The 17,339-nt window shown below is 43.2% G+C and overlaps 1 protein-coding gene across 10 annotated transcripts in view; it reads right to left on the reverse strand.

The window, feature by feature from the left end:
- Window positions 1-17,339, reverse strand: part of ARHGAP22 (Rho GTPase activating protein 22) — a 125,893-nt gene that overhangs the window by 23,036 nt on the left and 85,518 nt on the right. For 8 of the 10 annotated variants that reach the window (XM_064430742.1, XM_064430740.1, XM_064430744.1 and 5 more), the window contains one exon: window positions 14,965-15,141. In XM_064430742.1, coding sequence (XP_064286812.1) covers window positions 14,965-15,141 — 177 coding nt within the window. Of the gene's footprint in view, window positions 1-1,987; window positions 3,829-14,964; window positions 15,142-17,339 lie in introns of those variants that run through there. The other 2 variants (XM_064430741.1, XM_064430750.1) reach the window with 2 other exon arrangements.

A 17,339-nucleotide genomic window follows, 5' to 3' on the forward strand; every position in this document is an offset into this window, starting at 1 on the left:
TAGAAAGAACAATCTAAGAGCTATTTATGGAATGGGGCTGGAAAGGTTCTGTCAAAGGGAAGCTTGAGATGCTGACAGCTCCAGGCTTGGAGTCTGGGCATCTGCTTGATGAAGTTTGGGAGAATTATCATTTGGACCCTCTCAGTGACACTGGCAACAGACTTAGCAGATGCGCCTACTTCAGCCTCCCAGAGCCACACAGGGCAAACTGAGGAACTGGGGTTCTGTGGCCCTGTATCATTCATCTCATTTCTGTCAGGTCTCAGACCTTGTAAAAGTGATGTAGTTAAATGTGCCTGAAATTCCCCGTATATGACAACATCTCCAGTTTGGACAGGGACTGCCCTGCCTTGCAAGGAGGAGCAATGTGGAGCCAGTCACACACAGCCTCATCTGCCGGCTCCTCAAGGCACAGGGCTGTTTTTAATCACTGGGCCCTGCAGCTCAGACTGCACTTGGCAGCGCTTCGCTCCATTTGATGATCCCGCTGGAAGACATTAAAGTCTTTTTCTTCATTCTAAAGAAGGGGAGCCAGTGCCATCCAGTCACACTCCAGACAGTGTTAAGCTGGAATAAAGCCAAATGTTTACTAGCAACCTAAGGGTTAACTTTCTCATACCCTTATCTATAGCTAGGCCCTTTTGTTTGATTTCAAAGCAGAAAAAAACTCCAGCATGCCTGGAACCACATCCTTAATCTCAACAAGATTCAAGAGATACTAAAAAAATGAGCTAGCAGAGCTACAGAATTTCTTTCCTCTACTCCAACAAGCTGCCTCTGTTTTTTAAAGATTTAGGTGACTCTTTGTGGAAAAAGCAAGCCAGGAATGATGTACTGACTAAGACACAGACAGGCTCTCTGTCCTGGCCTGAACAGCTCACCCACCAGCTCCAGGCATACAAAGCCTATACATTCAGCTATGCTGTCCAGACACGCAGTGGGCAGGAAAATATATGCTCTCTGCTACATTTTTCCTCATCATAGGCTCTGAGTTCAACCAAAATAAACTAAAGACAGAGATAAAGTCAGTTTTTGAGTAGATTTTCTTCATACGGAGGACTAAGGACTCCGCATCTGCTTAAAGTGTGAAAAGTCCAGGCACACCTACGTCAGCTGTATGTGCAGCTTATTCCACACGTTAAAAGATGTGTGGGAAGATAATCAGGCTTACACCTGGACGCTGCTCTACAACAGCACACACACCCGCGCACGCATGTGGTGCCTCACAGACAGGCAGTTTATGGATATAAAGATTGTGTACGTGCTCACCTGCACAGGTAAGTGTCTGCTTTTACCTTCCCACTTTCATGCTTAAGTTCCCCTTTATCTGTCCCTCCACACATGAAAGCAACTGAGAAAAAATCACGGGCAGACATTCAGAAATGCGTGTGTTTCCACAGCACAAAACACACACAAATCTTTAACTTGCTTCCCTTCCCCTAGCCCACCCAAGCACAGACTACGTGAATTACTGCAGCAGCAACAGAAAAACGAGTTTCATGGTAGGAGCCATATGTACTTTAAAAAAGATAGTTCTCAACTAAGCAATTCAACCAGCAAAAGAATGCAAGAATAAGGGGAAAGAGAGGAAGCAAAAGATGATTAGGAATCAAGAAAAATTGACAACATAACTTTTCCAGAGTCACACAGATGGGTCTGTGGTACAACTTGGTGTCCTCTGACCCCGTTCCCAGAAAGAGCAGTGTCCATACACTAGAAGCTGATTGCTCCCATCCGTACATATCCATTTAAATATTCTGTACATATGAAAAAGAAACACCTCTCCCCAGAACTATCTTCACATGATCTCTTGGTATCCAGTAGTATTTTTGGCCACAGACTGTGTCTTTCCCACTCCTTCCCCCTTTGCAGAGTCAGCTCCTATTTTAGATTCTTAGCCTCTGTCTCAGGCTGCACTTAAATATCTGTTTTTTCTCTAGCAAAAGAAAACCATAACAAATCCAAACTCTGGAAAATCATCTCCTACCTCTCGTTCTTGTGCAGCACTCCGCTACATGACAGGCGCTGAGCTTCAAGCAGAAACCAGGCAGTGTCAGACAGCAGGAGCGGCAGAGAAAGAAAGTCCTGACTTCAGGCATCAGACACATTCTGAGTCCCAGCACTGGCAGCTTTCCATTCACCCAGCGCTACAGAGCACAGAGCAGCCGATCTGCCCTGGGAGATAATCTCGGCAGCACATCTGGTCTTAGCTCCACAACTCGGCATTAATTATGACTTGTGCAGAAAGCATTTGAAATATCCAATGAGATGCAGAGCTCCCCGGCTCGCTCCGCGCAGGGAAGGGGAGAGGAGAAAGACAGGCAGGTAGGGTCTTGCCCACCCTCGAAGAAGCCGCCAACGTAAACAGCAGCTAAGTACGGGTCACAAGTTTTAACAAAGGCATCCCCCATCGGCTCTGTAATATATTCATGCTCTAATTGCTTGTCAGATCTATTCTAGATAGCTGGAAAAGCTGAGCAACAGTTGCTGTCTGCATGCCACACTTTGGATCCTTCCTGATACAGGCAATATTACTGTGCTGCAGGCAAGCTGGTGCCCTGGTCTGGCCTCCCATCTGCTTTCAAAGCAACAGAAGCAGAAACCTAGTTTTGGAGGGGAACATTTCCCCACAGTAGCCTCAGAATGCTCTGAGAGTACCTCCACAGCTCTGGGACATGCTGGAAAGTCTAACAAAGCTTAGGAAAAGCTGCACTCCTTGACCCGCGTGGGTTTTTTGGTGCTTGCTGCCTCTGCTTTAGCTCTTTACAGAGAAGGTGCCTGAATTAATAGCTCAGCTGAATAACTGGCAGAGGAAGGGACTACAACTCCCTACATGTGAACCAATACCCAGGCACTTTACTTGCAGGAAAACACTCACCCCCCCTCAGCTTTCGCTCTCAGGGTAAGAAGCCTGTCATTAACAAAAACGCTTACCATGCAATGCCCTGTGCAGTTACACAGAGGTCAGGCTGCCACTCCATTCACAAAACGCACTCATGTGACTGCAGATCTGCAGCAGTCACCACACAAAAACCTTGCATCAGGCTTCTGAGCAATTTCATTACTATTAGCTAAGTTTTCTCCCTCTGCAGGAAATAAAAAACTCAACAAAAAACCCCCATCTGCAGCTGCTCATCTGCTTCAGCTGTTAAAATGTCTGTGGTCACTACACAGAGCACATTCACCTGAACTTAGTGGCCCACCCCTTGCCCACTCCTGAAAAAAAGAGTGCTTCTCACCATAAGTGAAGGGAGTACCAGGATCAAAAGCTTCAGTTCTTGAACATGGTGGGATCCTTAGAGCTGTCATGTGCAAGGCCAGAAGCTGGGACTCTGATGATCCTACTGAATCCCTTCCAACTCAAAATATTCTATGACTGGCAAGATGGTAAGGTTCTCCTTAGCTATTTAAGATATACCCTGAGTAGCATGGTACTGCACAGCTAGACACCAGAAACCCAGCCAATACACCAGACAGTATTTAGAGCACGCTAAAGAATATTTAGAAAGTGATGGAAATCCTTAAACCCAAGGTACAAATGACGTCCTCAATATTCTTCACCCTCTTATTATCCTCTCTTCCCTTGTGGTGAACACAGCAGGCTGCAGGTGAGGGAGAGCCTGCCCACAATGCTAACTGGTGAGCAGGACAAATCCGCTTCTAAATGGCTGAGATGCCACCAGAATTTCTGGCACTATTTCCTGAAATAACACCTCAAATTGTGCCACATCTGCTAATAACATTATGGTGCCTAGGACTCAGTGTTTGGGATAGGAGCACAGGAGATAGCAAATGCAGACTTTTGTTCTTCCATTCACGTCTCCATTTCTGTTTTCCATCTCTCAAAACACAGGAACAAGGAGGTATCCAATGAAATAGAAAGTCATGCTGTTTAACATGGATGTTATTATACCCAAACTATAATTAATCTGTGAAATTCACAGCCTCTCTGTGGCCAAGGACACAGCATGACTAAAGCATGATAAAGAACTTACAATGCTATGAGATGATGAAGCTGATGCAAACTCTTCTCCAAAGAGCAAACACGGTTCTCTGGTGAGAGAAAAAATCTGGAGCACATGCTCGCTCACATAAGCATCAGAAGTGAAGCAGAAAATGGCATCTGCTTCAATGTTGTTCCCTGCACAAGGTAACTCTGCAGCTATAGGTGTCCTGTGACAGCAACACTGTGCTACACACTCCACAGGTAGCACCTGTGGGTTAAAATTGTGGGTTAAAACATGGGGTTAAAATTCATGACTTAGACTATGGAATATGATGAGACTGGAATAAAAATCACTCTATATATACACACACACAATTTTTCTTCTGTGTTTTGAATTTGCATGTCACACTTGAATCCTGCTGTCTCTGTTAACCACATTTGTCAAAAATGAAATCCAAGGTTCACACATAATCACTGGACTGCAGGGGCTGCAGGCTCCAGAAGTACTTGATACTGCAATTGTAGCAATATAGTCAAAAGAATTTGCCACATTGCATATATCATCAAAACTTCCACCTGGAGATCTCCCTATACACATGTGCCAAGGAGAGAATGGGTAATGGAGACTGGACTCCCTTTTCCCCCACTGGTATGAAGTTATTTAACTGTAGAAGAGTTTAACAGCTCTCATTTTCTAAGAAACAGCTTAGGTTTATAAAATTGTTCAGACATTACATCTCCCATGACCTTGCTGCTGGGGAGCTGGAGATATTTTCTTTCCCAGTGTGATTGCAGGGAGAGAGCCCCAGCAGTGCTCTCCTGAGCTAGCACTGCTGCAGTTATTCTGCTGCAGGTACCAGAACAGAAGAAAGCATCCTGCCTTCACACATCACTACAAGCCTCGAGATTGGCTGGAAAGCTCACTACAGCTCACACAACCTCTGAAAATCCAGGTATGTTTCAGGCTTGGCATCTAACTCAGGTGAAATTCAATCTTCAGTCTGGTTGCAACAGACAGGAGTGGTGAACCTGCATGAACTCAGAGTATTTCTCCTCATCTCTGACTGTGAGCAAACTTCTTGGCTTGCACAGCTCTAGCAAGTGCCCATGGGGTGTGTGTATTTTTAGATGCTGGCTTAGAGGATTAGCTAATATACAGGTACACTCAAGCAGATCTAAGGGAACTCAAATCTAGGAAATTGCTCTATTTGTATAGAAAGGGCCTAGTATCAAAGTTAGAGCTATAGGTGAAGTTCCCTGTTTTACAAGAAGGCTGAACCTTTTACAGATTAATATTTTAACCCAGGTAAACCTGGGCACTTGAACATCTTTTATCTGCTGAAAGCAGGCAGTGAACTGGTCAGAGGTGATCAGTCACGGAGCTGAACCCAGCAGGAAAAACTTCAGCACTAACATCTTCTGTCCCATTTCCTCCCTGTCCAAGAACTTTGGTCAGATCCTTCCCTGACCAAAATTACATCCCCACACCCCTCACCAGCTCTGTGCTGGGGTCTCAACCCTTACTGGGGAAATTAAATCTTTTGAGGGTAAACAGGCTTCTGTTTACTGACTGACAAAACTGCTCACTCTGGGTTAAAGATTTGCAAATAGCTATGCTCACCTTTCTACCACAGTAGATTCTGTGTGATGTGTCTTCCCATCTCTCTAAAATATGCCAGGAGAGGAACTGACTAAGCAGCACTGTAAATTACCCAGTGATGGACTGACCAGTTTATGCTCCAAATGGAGATTGTAACTGTGCTCACAGAGAAAAACAGACCTACACATCACTGAGCCACAGCATTCTGAATCCAGAGCCGACCTCCTGTGTTTATTACTCTATTTCTCTCTAAAGAAAGGCAAGAGCATTTAGAAAACAAAACAGCAAGAGCAGCAAAAAATACCTTTTAGCAATCAGTGATCTGGATCAATGTGCCCTGAACAACTTCTTTGTCCCCACATCCTAAGATCATATTTTACAGAATTTTTTACTTATTGACACTTATATATGTCTCTCCATGTTTAAAGGACAGCTTCCATATGACTGTCTGAAAGTGTCTGTAGAAAGCACTCGATCAGCAGGTCACCTTTTTCAAGTGGTGCTGCTTGTTGATGCCCCCACTGCACAGAAAAGCTTTATAAAACTTCTGGGTGTTGGTAAGTGAAAATTAGTTATGCCATAGCGTAACTGTTGCTACCAGTGTGTTATCAGTAGAGATGGGTTCTAGCTGTGGGTTCAAATGAAAGGATCACAGAGTCTGAAACCTCTAGTATGGAATACAATTACTCACCTGGATTTCTGACCATCCTGGAACCTGGCAGGGACTGTGATCCAGACTCACAGGCAACATTTAGCACATTAGGCACTTTTATCCATTCAGAAAGCCAGACAAGCCTATGTCCTGAAGCTTTTCCATGTTCCAAGCCTTCCCTTATCCCAGGGTTGATAACCTAAGCACAGTCATTCATTGAGGTGCAGACAGGATGAACACTGAACACATGGATGCTTATCCAAATCAAACTTCACCATAAATACCTCAGTCAGTCTCTAAACTTCCATTCAATTGTAAAACTCACTACCAGGTAAATTGCATATGGTTTCATTTTGTTGCATCCTCAAACCCAATCAATGATGAAAATCTGTTACCTAATTCCCATATGTTTATCTTTATCCTCCACTGTCTATCTAAAATCCTCACCAACTTACAGCTTCACCACCCAAGCAATAAGGTCACTGTCTAAGTTCCAGCAACAGCTGAACCTGACAAGCTGTGCTTGGGAAAGGGGCAGCTTTTAGCTACCATTTGTGAAGTAGGTGAAACACTTCAGTAAATTTGCAAGCCTTTAAAGAACACTTCTAGAATTGGTAAAGAGCTGAATGTTTCCTTTTCTGACCTGCAGCTGAGAAGACATGAAGGGCAAATTGCAAGTTTAGTTACATGATTATGAATTAGAAGAAAAAAGGAGCAACAGTAGATGGAAGAAGGGTAACATTAGAAAGAAAATAGGAAAAGAGAGACAGGGCGAATTTATTTCTTCCCAGCTCCTAAATGGTTAAAATTACAAATTGCAAGGAGCCAGTTACCATTCCCTTTCATTCAGTAATCACTGAATATTCTCATAACATTCATCAAAGGACTAATACACAGAAATTAAAATACTTGCCTGCAAGCTGAGAAACACCACAGGAACATGTTTGTCCCATCAATACACTGCCAGGATGTGCAGTGAGAACACCAGTGCTTTAAAGTCTGTCAGATCTCAAATGTCAAACACGAATCTAATGATTACAGGAACAGTCTCACTGAGAAGCCACTGGTGTAGGGGGTGGTACTGGTCAGACTTTGTGCTAAGGCAGTAGCCACCACCAATATAACAAATTCACAGCCCCTGTCAACTCTCCATGGCACATAGTAGCTGAAGAGAAGAGGAAAGCCAACACAAGCCCCATCACATTTTATCTAAAGCAGAACTGGTCTTTGTAAAATGGGCATATTAACCTAGTGACTCCTCCAGAAATCTTTCTTTGACTGCTCAAGTAGACTTATTTTCTATGAGCACATCTAATTTTATTTTTAATCTATTAATTATTTTTATTTCTGCATCTTGTAACAATGATTTTCACAATTCTGTTGTGCACAGCATGAAACACAGTTTTTTCTTGGTGTAAACCTCATGACTATGCAACTGTTTAAATTCTCCTTAGATGTGTCATTTTATCCATCAAGATGTGTCATTTTATCCATCAGACCCTCCTGCAATCTTCTCTCTTACCTGGACCTTTTCAAAGTAATTTTTTTGGACAGAGGGGTTTCAGATAGATTTTACATCTTAATTGCTTGTACAACCTCTGGAATAGATGACCATTTTGGGGCATACCTTGTATTAAAAATTCTACCCTGAGCTCAAAAAACCTTTTCTAGCCCAAGTTTCATTCAAATGAAAACATACCCATATGATGTTTCCTTTTATCAAGTCAGTGTCTCCCAGCCAAAAGAAGTTCCATCAAGCAAATCCCATTAAAAGCTTCACCGTGCTCACTGGCAAATACAAAAGATGTGACTTCTGTTTGTAGTTTTTCCTCTATCTGCTGTGTGGTTGAACAGAGGCACTGCCTGCCATTCCCCAGCTCGGGGTTCCTGCTTTTTGGTGCCCCAGACTGTCCACAGTAGCAGATAAAGGACTAGAAATTCCTTCACCTGATGCCAAAATACATCATCCTTCAGAAGCCACTGGAACAAAGCTGGCTGATGACAGCAGGGATAGTGCTGCAGTGGAGAACTCATGCTGCTGCTGGGGGACTTTCCCCCTGAGGAGCTGTGATACAGCACTCCAAGAAGACCCCTTTCTGCTCTGGGATGACCAAACTACTGCACAGTCTCCACGCAGAGCCCAGACCAACCTGGGCACTAGCACTGACTGCCACTGAGAGTCTTGAGCCAGTAGCTTTAGAGGTGAAACACAGGCAAGGAGCAGGGGAGCAGGATCTGACTTCTAAAGGTAAGATCTTTAAAAGTCAGTAAGGAACACCTTGACATGCTTTAGTTTTGATTCTAGTTTTAGACCTTTCCATCAAATATTTCTACACACTATACACCATCCTTGATAAGAACCACTCCGACCCTTTTCTTCAGGCTAAACAATCCAAGCCTTCTCAGCTTCTCTTAACATTTTCTTGCACAATCCTCTAATCATTTTAGTGGCCTTTCACTTGACTCACTTCAGTAATCTCATGGCCTTCTTGTCCCAGGCAGACCAGAAATGGACAAAGAATAAAAGATGTTGAATTGCTAGTGCTGAGGTGAAGGCTCACCTCCCTGAACCTGCTGGCAATGCTCTTCCTAAAGCAGCCCAGGAATTTGCTGGCCACAAGGGTGCATTGCTGGCTCATGTTCAACTTGTTCAAGAGCATCCCAGTTCTTCTGTGCAAAGATGCTTTCCAGTCAGTCAGCTCCCCACTTCTGCTGCTGCCTACATTCATCATCAGTAGGTGCAGGACTTTGCATTACTCTCTGTTGAACTTCATCAGATTCCTGTTCACTCCTTCCTTCAGTCTGTTGGGACCCCTCTGAATGATGACACGATCATCTGATGCACCAATCAGTCCTCCCAATATCATCTGCAAGCTTGCTGGGGTGTGCTCTGTCCCATTATCCATTCACAAAGCTGTTAAACAGTTAAACAGCTGGCCCCAGCACTACCTTTCACATCCCTTTCCAGATTCAACTCCAGATGGCTTTAGCCTTCCTAAGTCCACTCCTGCATGCTCAGGAATTTCTCTGTATTTCTCCTCTTAGGTCACCTGTCCCTGCTTCCACTTCTATGCTTCATTTTTAGCTAATGAGCTTTGTCACAACATCTTGTTCAACCATGCAAACCTCTGCCACCTTTGCTTGGTTTCCTGCACAAGGAAGAGGATTCTTGAGATTGAAGGAAGTAGCCCTTGAAAATCCACAAGATCTCCTGGTTCCCTCTTCCCTTCAGGATCATACCCCATGGCATTCTTCCAAACATATCCCTACAGTCAAGGCCCATGGGTGGAATCTTTCTATGAGCCTTGCAGAACAATGTCATCAGAGTGGTTCTTCTACAGACAGTCATTGTCACCTCAGGCAAGTAATTTAATTGCTCAATATTTCAGATCCCTCCTTAACAAAAAATGAGGACAATTGTGTTTCCCTACCTCAAGGCTGTAACATGATGGTAAAATATGCTGGTCATAAAGCAGTAACAGAAGCCCCAGATATATCTGACAGAGGAAGAAAAGACATTAGGAAGAAAAGAACTTAATCAAGTCTCAGAAACAGATCTTAAAACGTTGTCTGTTGTAAACAGTTCTGGCAGCAAGATCCACTCCCAGCTTACTTTAGTTACTGTACCTTAGTTTCCATATCTACCATTTGTGTACCATTTGTGACACTTTTGCCTGGGGGCAAGGCTAACCCAGCACCTCCCCACATCTGAGCTGACTCAGGCATCCCCTAGTCCTGGGCAGATACCTGACCTCATAACCCCCTTCATCCTTCTCTTCCTCTTCCCCTGGCTGGGCCCATCTCCCAGCATTAGACAACAGCAGGAGCAAACACTGATAAGCTGCATCAGGCGCCAGCTATCTCGGTGCAGAGATAACAGCAGGTATCAGGCACAACAAACACCCAGTGCCACTCCCCACACACCTGGGGGAGCCTGCCCAAGGGGTGCCTACCCTGACACCTCCTGAAGGGGCTCCTCCTGACCCAGTCAGGAATCCTACTTGAGGCTGTCACTCTGCAGGACCCCGCAAACAAGGGAGTAGAAATCAACTCTCTGTCTTCAGACTGGGCAAATAACAGATGCCAGTTCCCTCCTCCTCTTCATTATCTCTTCAGTGGTATTTTAACACCTTAAATTCACTGATGTGACTCTAGGTTTATGCTGCTCTTACTGGAAAATTCCCATCTTACAGATGGAAAAATTAAAACTCAAGACTCCCAAAACCTAATGCCATATCTTAGCTCCTAAACAGTTTGGCATTCTGGTGGATATGCATTTAATATCAATATCTGACCCTTCAAAACAGTCATGCTTGCTCTCATGCGGATGTTGTCCCAAAGATATTTACTCATTTAAAGTAGGATCCCTAATTAGCCCTATCCAGGGTTAATCTCCCATTACCCATTAGGACATTGAGCCAGGAATTAAATTACACCTCAGACACCTTGTCCTACATCTTTCAGCTCTCCCCTAATACATGACAATTTCACAGGGCCCTGGTTCCCAAAAAACCCCAAACTTTACTGGCAGAAGAATAAGAATCCACACATCATGGTTTATCTATATGGGAAAGGGTCTGGAATTAATGACAGTACAACAGCTTCTTCAGTGGACATTTCTTCAGACCCCACCAGTTTTACAGTGACTATTCCTCCTCAACAGAAAAACTATTCATGAAGCTCTGGCAACACAATTACTTTGTCACAGGGTAAAGCTCTTCATGTTTGCCTAAGGGGAAATGCATCCCTTCCAACTGCTTCACCTCCCCTCCATCACAAGTAACTGATGAAAGCTTGGGATGAAGAGGAGGAGAAATTAGGATAAAGTAATGGAGAAAGAAAGGGGCTGAGACATGTATTTCTGGCAGAGAAGCAAGGAACTGCTCATGGCAAGACAGAATATGTAAACAGAAGAAAACAAACATAAATCAAGATTAACACAGAATGATTCTGTCCCCATGCTGTGCTGGTTGTGTGCTGAGCTGTGAGAGAATTATGCCACCTGGCATTCAACTCAGGCACCAAAAAGTTTAGGTTTTGGTCTCGTAGCCAGAAATTCAGTCCTAGACAAACTCTGCTTTACAGCTGATGTAAGTCTGAAATGAGGAAGGCACACAGAAAGGAACTTTGCAGTGGCTGTACCTCCCCAGATTAGAAGTACAGTCCCACCACACTTGTACAGACCAAGACCTTCTCTCTCCCCCCAGCTACATTAAAAACTTCCAATGCAGCTTGGGAGGGCAAGAGCAAGGTCACTCTCACCCAAGCCTATGGCCACAAACCCTTTGATTTAGCACTGTGGCACTGCTCCATGCACTTCACATTAATGAGCAGTCACTGGACAGCATGACTGTAGGACACAGAGGGACTCTCCAGATAAGCTTTTAGTGGTACAAGCATGGAGCAAGATTTGTCTCAGAGGTATGAAGGATCATAGAGAACAGTTTTAGTCACCCTCTCTAAAAATGTGCTCCAAAACTCACTTTCATCAAGTCACTGTGACAAACACTTTTTTTAAGACAATCAAAATGTATGGAGTACTCTCAAATCTCAGTTTACAAAATCTTCTGCTCTAAATGAGATATACTAGACTCAAGAATTCAGGAGCCTGAAACTCAAGGAAACTTGTTAGAGATTATTTTCCCTATAAACAAGACAGCTCTTCTTCAAAAGACTTAGGAACTCTAAGATTTTATTTTAAGGCCACATTTGAAGCGTATTTCAAAGAACACATTCCATACGGCTTTTAAACCTGTGTCTTCTATCAGTAATTTGTGAACCTCAGCTGCTTTGGGGAGTTTTCTGTTTTATTTTAAGAAGCCTTTGCTGTTCACCTTTAAGCACAGTTCATATGCCCTCATCAACATAAGAAGGTACCCTCAACCTTTTTTTATTTATGTTTCTTCAATACATCAGCAAAGATTAAAGTGCGGTTAAGCCACTCCTTTTATCTTGGCATAATTCATTTTTACACCATATCAACCTTCTCCAGGGCTGGATATTTGCATATCAATAATAAAGCCTGCTTTTTAACTCCTCCCTTTAGCTTAATATATTGAAAAGTGTTGATAGATAAGACTTGGCTCTCAAATTAGTGGTGGTGGCAAAGCAGAGTTCAAATTATTCCATTAAAACAGAGACAGCTATGTTTACTGTCCTCCCACATTTGAGTTAAGCTGGAATTTCACTCAGAGAAACTCTCCTGCTCTGATTATGATGGAGAAGGTGTAAGTTTGATCATTTTCCCGAACTGGCTAAAAAACATTTGGGAGCAATGGTTTGAATATCTTTACTGCTTTCCAGTTATTGCCATTCCTACACATTCCTTCTGAAGTGCAAAGAAACTGAGGATGCAGCCCCGTGGTTTCTTTAAGCCAACTTATGTGTGGGTTGCAGGCAGAATGAAGAAGCCTGCCCCTCTCCACGCCATCATGTCTCCCCACTGGAACTACTGGTGCTGCAGCTGCATGGTTAGCAGGGCCACGGAATCAATCCACCTACAAACTAATCCTCCCCACCTTTTATTTCCTGCCAGGTCGTTTCCTACTGCACAGCTCACAGGCACCAGTGTCAGCAGTGGGAAGCGGGGTGGAGCACATGGCTGCTGGGGGGTAGAAGACCCCTCCTGACAGTAGCTGGCACTTGACCAGCTCAGAGAAGTGGCCACAAAGTAAGAATCTGCTCTTGCAGCTTGGACTAAAAAGCAGCCATGTCAAGCTAGCTTTAGGAGAATGCATTTGTGTATTAGGGCAGAGAGTTCAGGCTAGACTGACTGCCCAGCAGGTACCCATGGCCTTGGCCAGGTTTTATCCATAGATAGAGAGAAAACATAGATGCACAACTGCAATTCTTTCCAACTCTGCAAACTCCAGTGCTTCTCTTCTACAGTGCTTAAGCTGGCTCTCACCAACAGCCAAAGCAGCCTTTACTGACTTTGATCACTGAACCACATCAAGCCTGCAGGATGTGAAAATAGCAACAAACAGAAGCTCCTGTATTCCCCCCTGCACTATCTCCCTGCTCTAATCTCCCCTGTGCTGCCTTGCTTCCACATTCTCATTATTTCATGTTTTTTGCTGCCTCATAAAGCTCCAGTTTCTGGAATCAACATAAGAGTATCTGCCTCATTTAAAGAAAATACCAAAATATTATTTGACCTCTTTGCAGAGAAATTCAAAGGTAAAGAACATTAGCCAATTAATTGGGACAATACTAGCCCAATTAAAAAAAACCAAAAAAGGAAATCCATCACTACATTTATGCCATCCTCGTATTTCTTTTTTTTAAATATTAGGATTTAAAATTATTTATTATTTTAATACTTGAAGATATTTGTTTTGAAACTACTTCAAGAGACAGACAAAACATAAGCAAAACACGAAGCCAAATTTGCACTGATATCAGCAGTGCTGACAAAATCATGTCCTAAAGATGGCTATTGCTAGAGAGTGAACCACTTGTCATGATTGAATGTCTCCTTTTTCCTCAGAGTATTTCTTGAATGTATGTTGCAAAGGTATAAAACACACACATAGCATCAACTACAAACGGCTACAGAAATACCAGCTCCGGGGTTCTGAGACTTCTGATGGAGGATCTGCACTGACCTCAGCCTAAAAGACTGTTCACTGTGGACAGGAATTCAGAAGGGAAGCAAAAGAAGCACATAATCATGTTTGAGGAGAAATTCTGCTAGTACAGTTTTCTGCTAGTGAAGAGAATTTTTTCTGCCCACAGCACAACAGCATCACACATAACCTCAGATCAGACACAAGCTAACTTTTGTACCTTCTCTGCTAAGTGAAAGAAGGACCTTGGGAAGAATTGCATCAGTAGAGATTGTATCTCCTCCAGACACACCAAGTGCTGCAAGTTACTAACACACACTGGGGTCTTAGTACATCAAGATCACTTTTTTCCCCCCTTAGATCCAGGAAAACTAGTAACTTCATTTCAGCAATAGTAATTGTATTACCTAACCCTTATCTGGCACTTTTTTATCTGTGCCTCTCACAAGAGGCCACAGAACTGTCTGCATATGATACCACTGTTTGCATGCCCTCCATCAGCAGTACCCAAGCCACTTCAAAGCACAGTGTCCAGCACCAGGCCAGCAGCTGCTGTCACCAACACCAAACCCAGAAGAAAACATCTGTGAGTCCTTGTTCTATGCAAAACCAGAAAAACAACTCCTATCTACTCTGCTGACTTGAGAATTCAAAGATTGTGGTATAATATCAACAGTAAAAGTCTGGATGTTTTGTTCATTTTAACTACAGGGATCTTCTACAGCTGTAGGTAGAAGAACACCCTACAGGTGTTCACTCAGCCTGACCTTCTTCTTCCTCAGGCTACACCCCCACTGAAGCCAGGGGAAGCTTTGCCTTCTCAACTGAGCCCTACATTAACTTAATTAAAGTCTTGCTGTTTCTGGCTGTATGGATGTTCAGGATGGGTATCTGCTCTTATGGAAGATAACTGAGATAACAGGGCAGAATCCTTCATTCCCATAAGGACCACTGAATATTTTGTTGTAAAGAACTGAATACTGACAATGGTAGTATGTTTGTTACCACCATCCATTTCTGAGACAGTTATACACTATGGATGTGCACTCCCCTTTCATTCCTGTCCATCCCGTACCAAAAAAAAAAAAAAAATCAACCCCATCCCTTCAAAACATTTCAGACAATCAGGAGCTTATCTAGACATCTCAATGATTTTACAGTGTTACATATATCCTAGTATCACAAGAATATGTTTTACCTTGAGGCAAATGTTTTAATTTATGTGCATGTGAGCTATTTGCAATACCTCCACCAAATGGAGCCCATATAACCCGTCGGATGGCTTTCACCCAATCTTCCATTTCATTCTGGGAATTAGCCATGAGCAGGAAAGCCTCATGATTGACAGGCATCTTTTCCCGGTCCCCTGCACCACCTGCAAGACAGAATACAAATCTATTTTAGCATTCAGTTTAAAAGAGAGCAACCAAAGTTTAACACCACCAAAAATCTTGATCAAAATAATTAAATTAGTATTTTAATTGAGCAGTTTTACAGACAATTCCTGTAGATGTGCTGTGGCATCCACAGAGCACAGGTTGAGAGAAGATCAAAGCAGAAGGGCAAAATATGCATTTCCAGTGTGGGAAACCTGGAGATGTATCTGCTGTCTCAGCAATAACAAAAATGAAAAGACAGGCCATAAGACTCTATAGGGAAAATAAGAAATTAATTCCACATACCTGTGCTGAGGTATTGAGAGATTTTTACCCAAAAGAGGGACCAAGTGAAGTGTAAGACATTTAAAATGCTTCAGATGTAGAAGTCACAAGATCATCCACTTTCCCCAAGTCTCTGGGATATTTATAGTCTCAATACAGAGAAAGAGACCCATTCTGATTTTGGATCCAATTCAGAAGAAAGTTAAGAGCTGGGGATATGGTTCTGACTCTTCCATTTGATGTGAACATTTCAGGAGTTATTAATGTTGGTGTGCAGAAAAGCACTGACCAGAATATCAAATTCACTCAAACTGTCACAAAAACCTGTCCCTTGTGGATACTTCAATACTCAAAATATTTTGACCCTGCTTTTCCTGTTTCATTTTCAGGTCAGCACTCACTCCAACAATTTAAATCTTCCCTCACCTTTCATTTTATGTTTCAGAGCTGGATAAAACCTAGTGAGTGCCACATAAACACATAAAAGCTTTATTAGAACAGCCTCTGTATGAAAAGGCTACTGATCCTGTCCAATTCAGCAGCTGCATCCCCAGCAGCCTGGAGCTTCTCCATCACCATGGAAACTGCCTTTGGCTTTGCTGGGGAGATAACATCTGAGCTGTGTGTCACTGTCATTTCCACGCTCCCGTGGCTTTCAGCACCTACTGGCAAGCTAAAGCTGCCAGCCTGTGCTGAGCAGCTGAGATTGCCTGCCCGTGGAATTCAGAGATAAGAGCAGAATGATGGTATGCTGTGGTTTCTGCAGAGATAATTCAGCATACACAGAACATGTGCTTCTTAAATCCTTGCTAATCTGGGGAAAGAAGCAAACTGGGAGCTGCCTGCAAGCCAAGGAAGTACTTTTTCTTGGTATTAATTGTTTTCTTGCCTTGACACACTCATGGTACATTTATTGATTTGCAAAGCAGAAGTGGTAAAATGAGATGCATTGGGAAGTATTTTGTGGTTCTCCGAGAAGCAATTCACTAAACTGGGAAACTGAGGCAGTCTTTCAGTAAAGAGGAGAAACAGCAGCCACCAGGGACTAGCTGTGCAGCTTAAGAAACAAAAGCCATGATGCTTTTTCCCTACATGTGCCCAGATCCTCTTGGACAGTCTCCCATTTTTTAATTTACTGAATTATTCATATTCCTTAAGGTATATAAGAGAACAGCTCTCTAGCTCAAGGCTAGGAGCAGGCATCTGAACAGATCAATGTCCCACCATCTTCCACTGCAAGGATGCCATACTTCATCCTCTGCATACAAAACTGTCTGTGCAGGAATCTGCAGCCTGTGCAATTCCTGTCACTGCCTAAAGCTCTTTTACCAAAATACTCAGCCTCATGGTGAATGCAGAGGTCATGAAGTCTAATTCTTGCACCTTACGCAGCTGACCTACTGACACACCCTTTCTCACAATGAAATGTTTCATAGGAGATACAACTGAAAGAGGCTTTCCACAGCCCTCAATACACAACAGAAATGGGTTTCAGGATGTGGCATTTGGCACACAGGTGGCCTGAGCTCAAGCTAGGCCATCATTCTTCAAAGGAATGAAACGGATTCAAAAAGACATTTACTGTATGGCCCCCCCACCAGCAAACAATTGAGTTTGGTCAAGATTAAAATACATCTTATTCTTAAGTTTAAAGGGATCAGATGAGATCTTGCCCACCCAAGCCATGAAGGGAAGAAGAGACCAGAATCTTGTCTTAGAATTAATCACAAACTGTAAATTCAGTGGAATTAGCTGCACTAACCCATACAAAGATTGCCATAAGAAGCACAACAAGCTGAGGTTGATGAATTACTGAACTTCTGCAAAACTCGCATCAGTATCTTCCCAAGGAATTACTGTACCAGAGGGACCTGACTACAAGTCCCTTTCCCCTAAGATGCTGCTTTGGGCC

The sequence above is a fragment of the Passer domesticus genome, chromosome 8, assembly GCF_036417665.1.
Source record: "Passer domesticus isolate bPasDom1 chromosome 8, bPasDom1.hap1, whole genome shotgun sequence".
NCBI classification, from domain to species: domain Eukaryota; kingdom Metazoa; phylum Chordata; class Aves; order Passeriformes; family Passeridae; genus Passer; species Passer domesticus.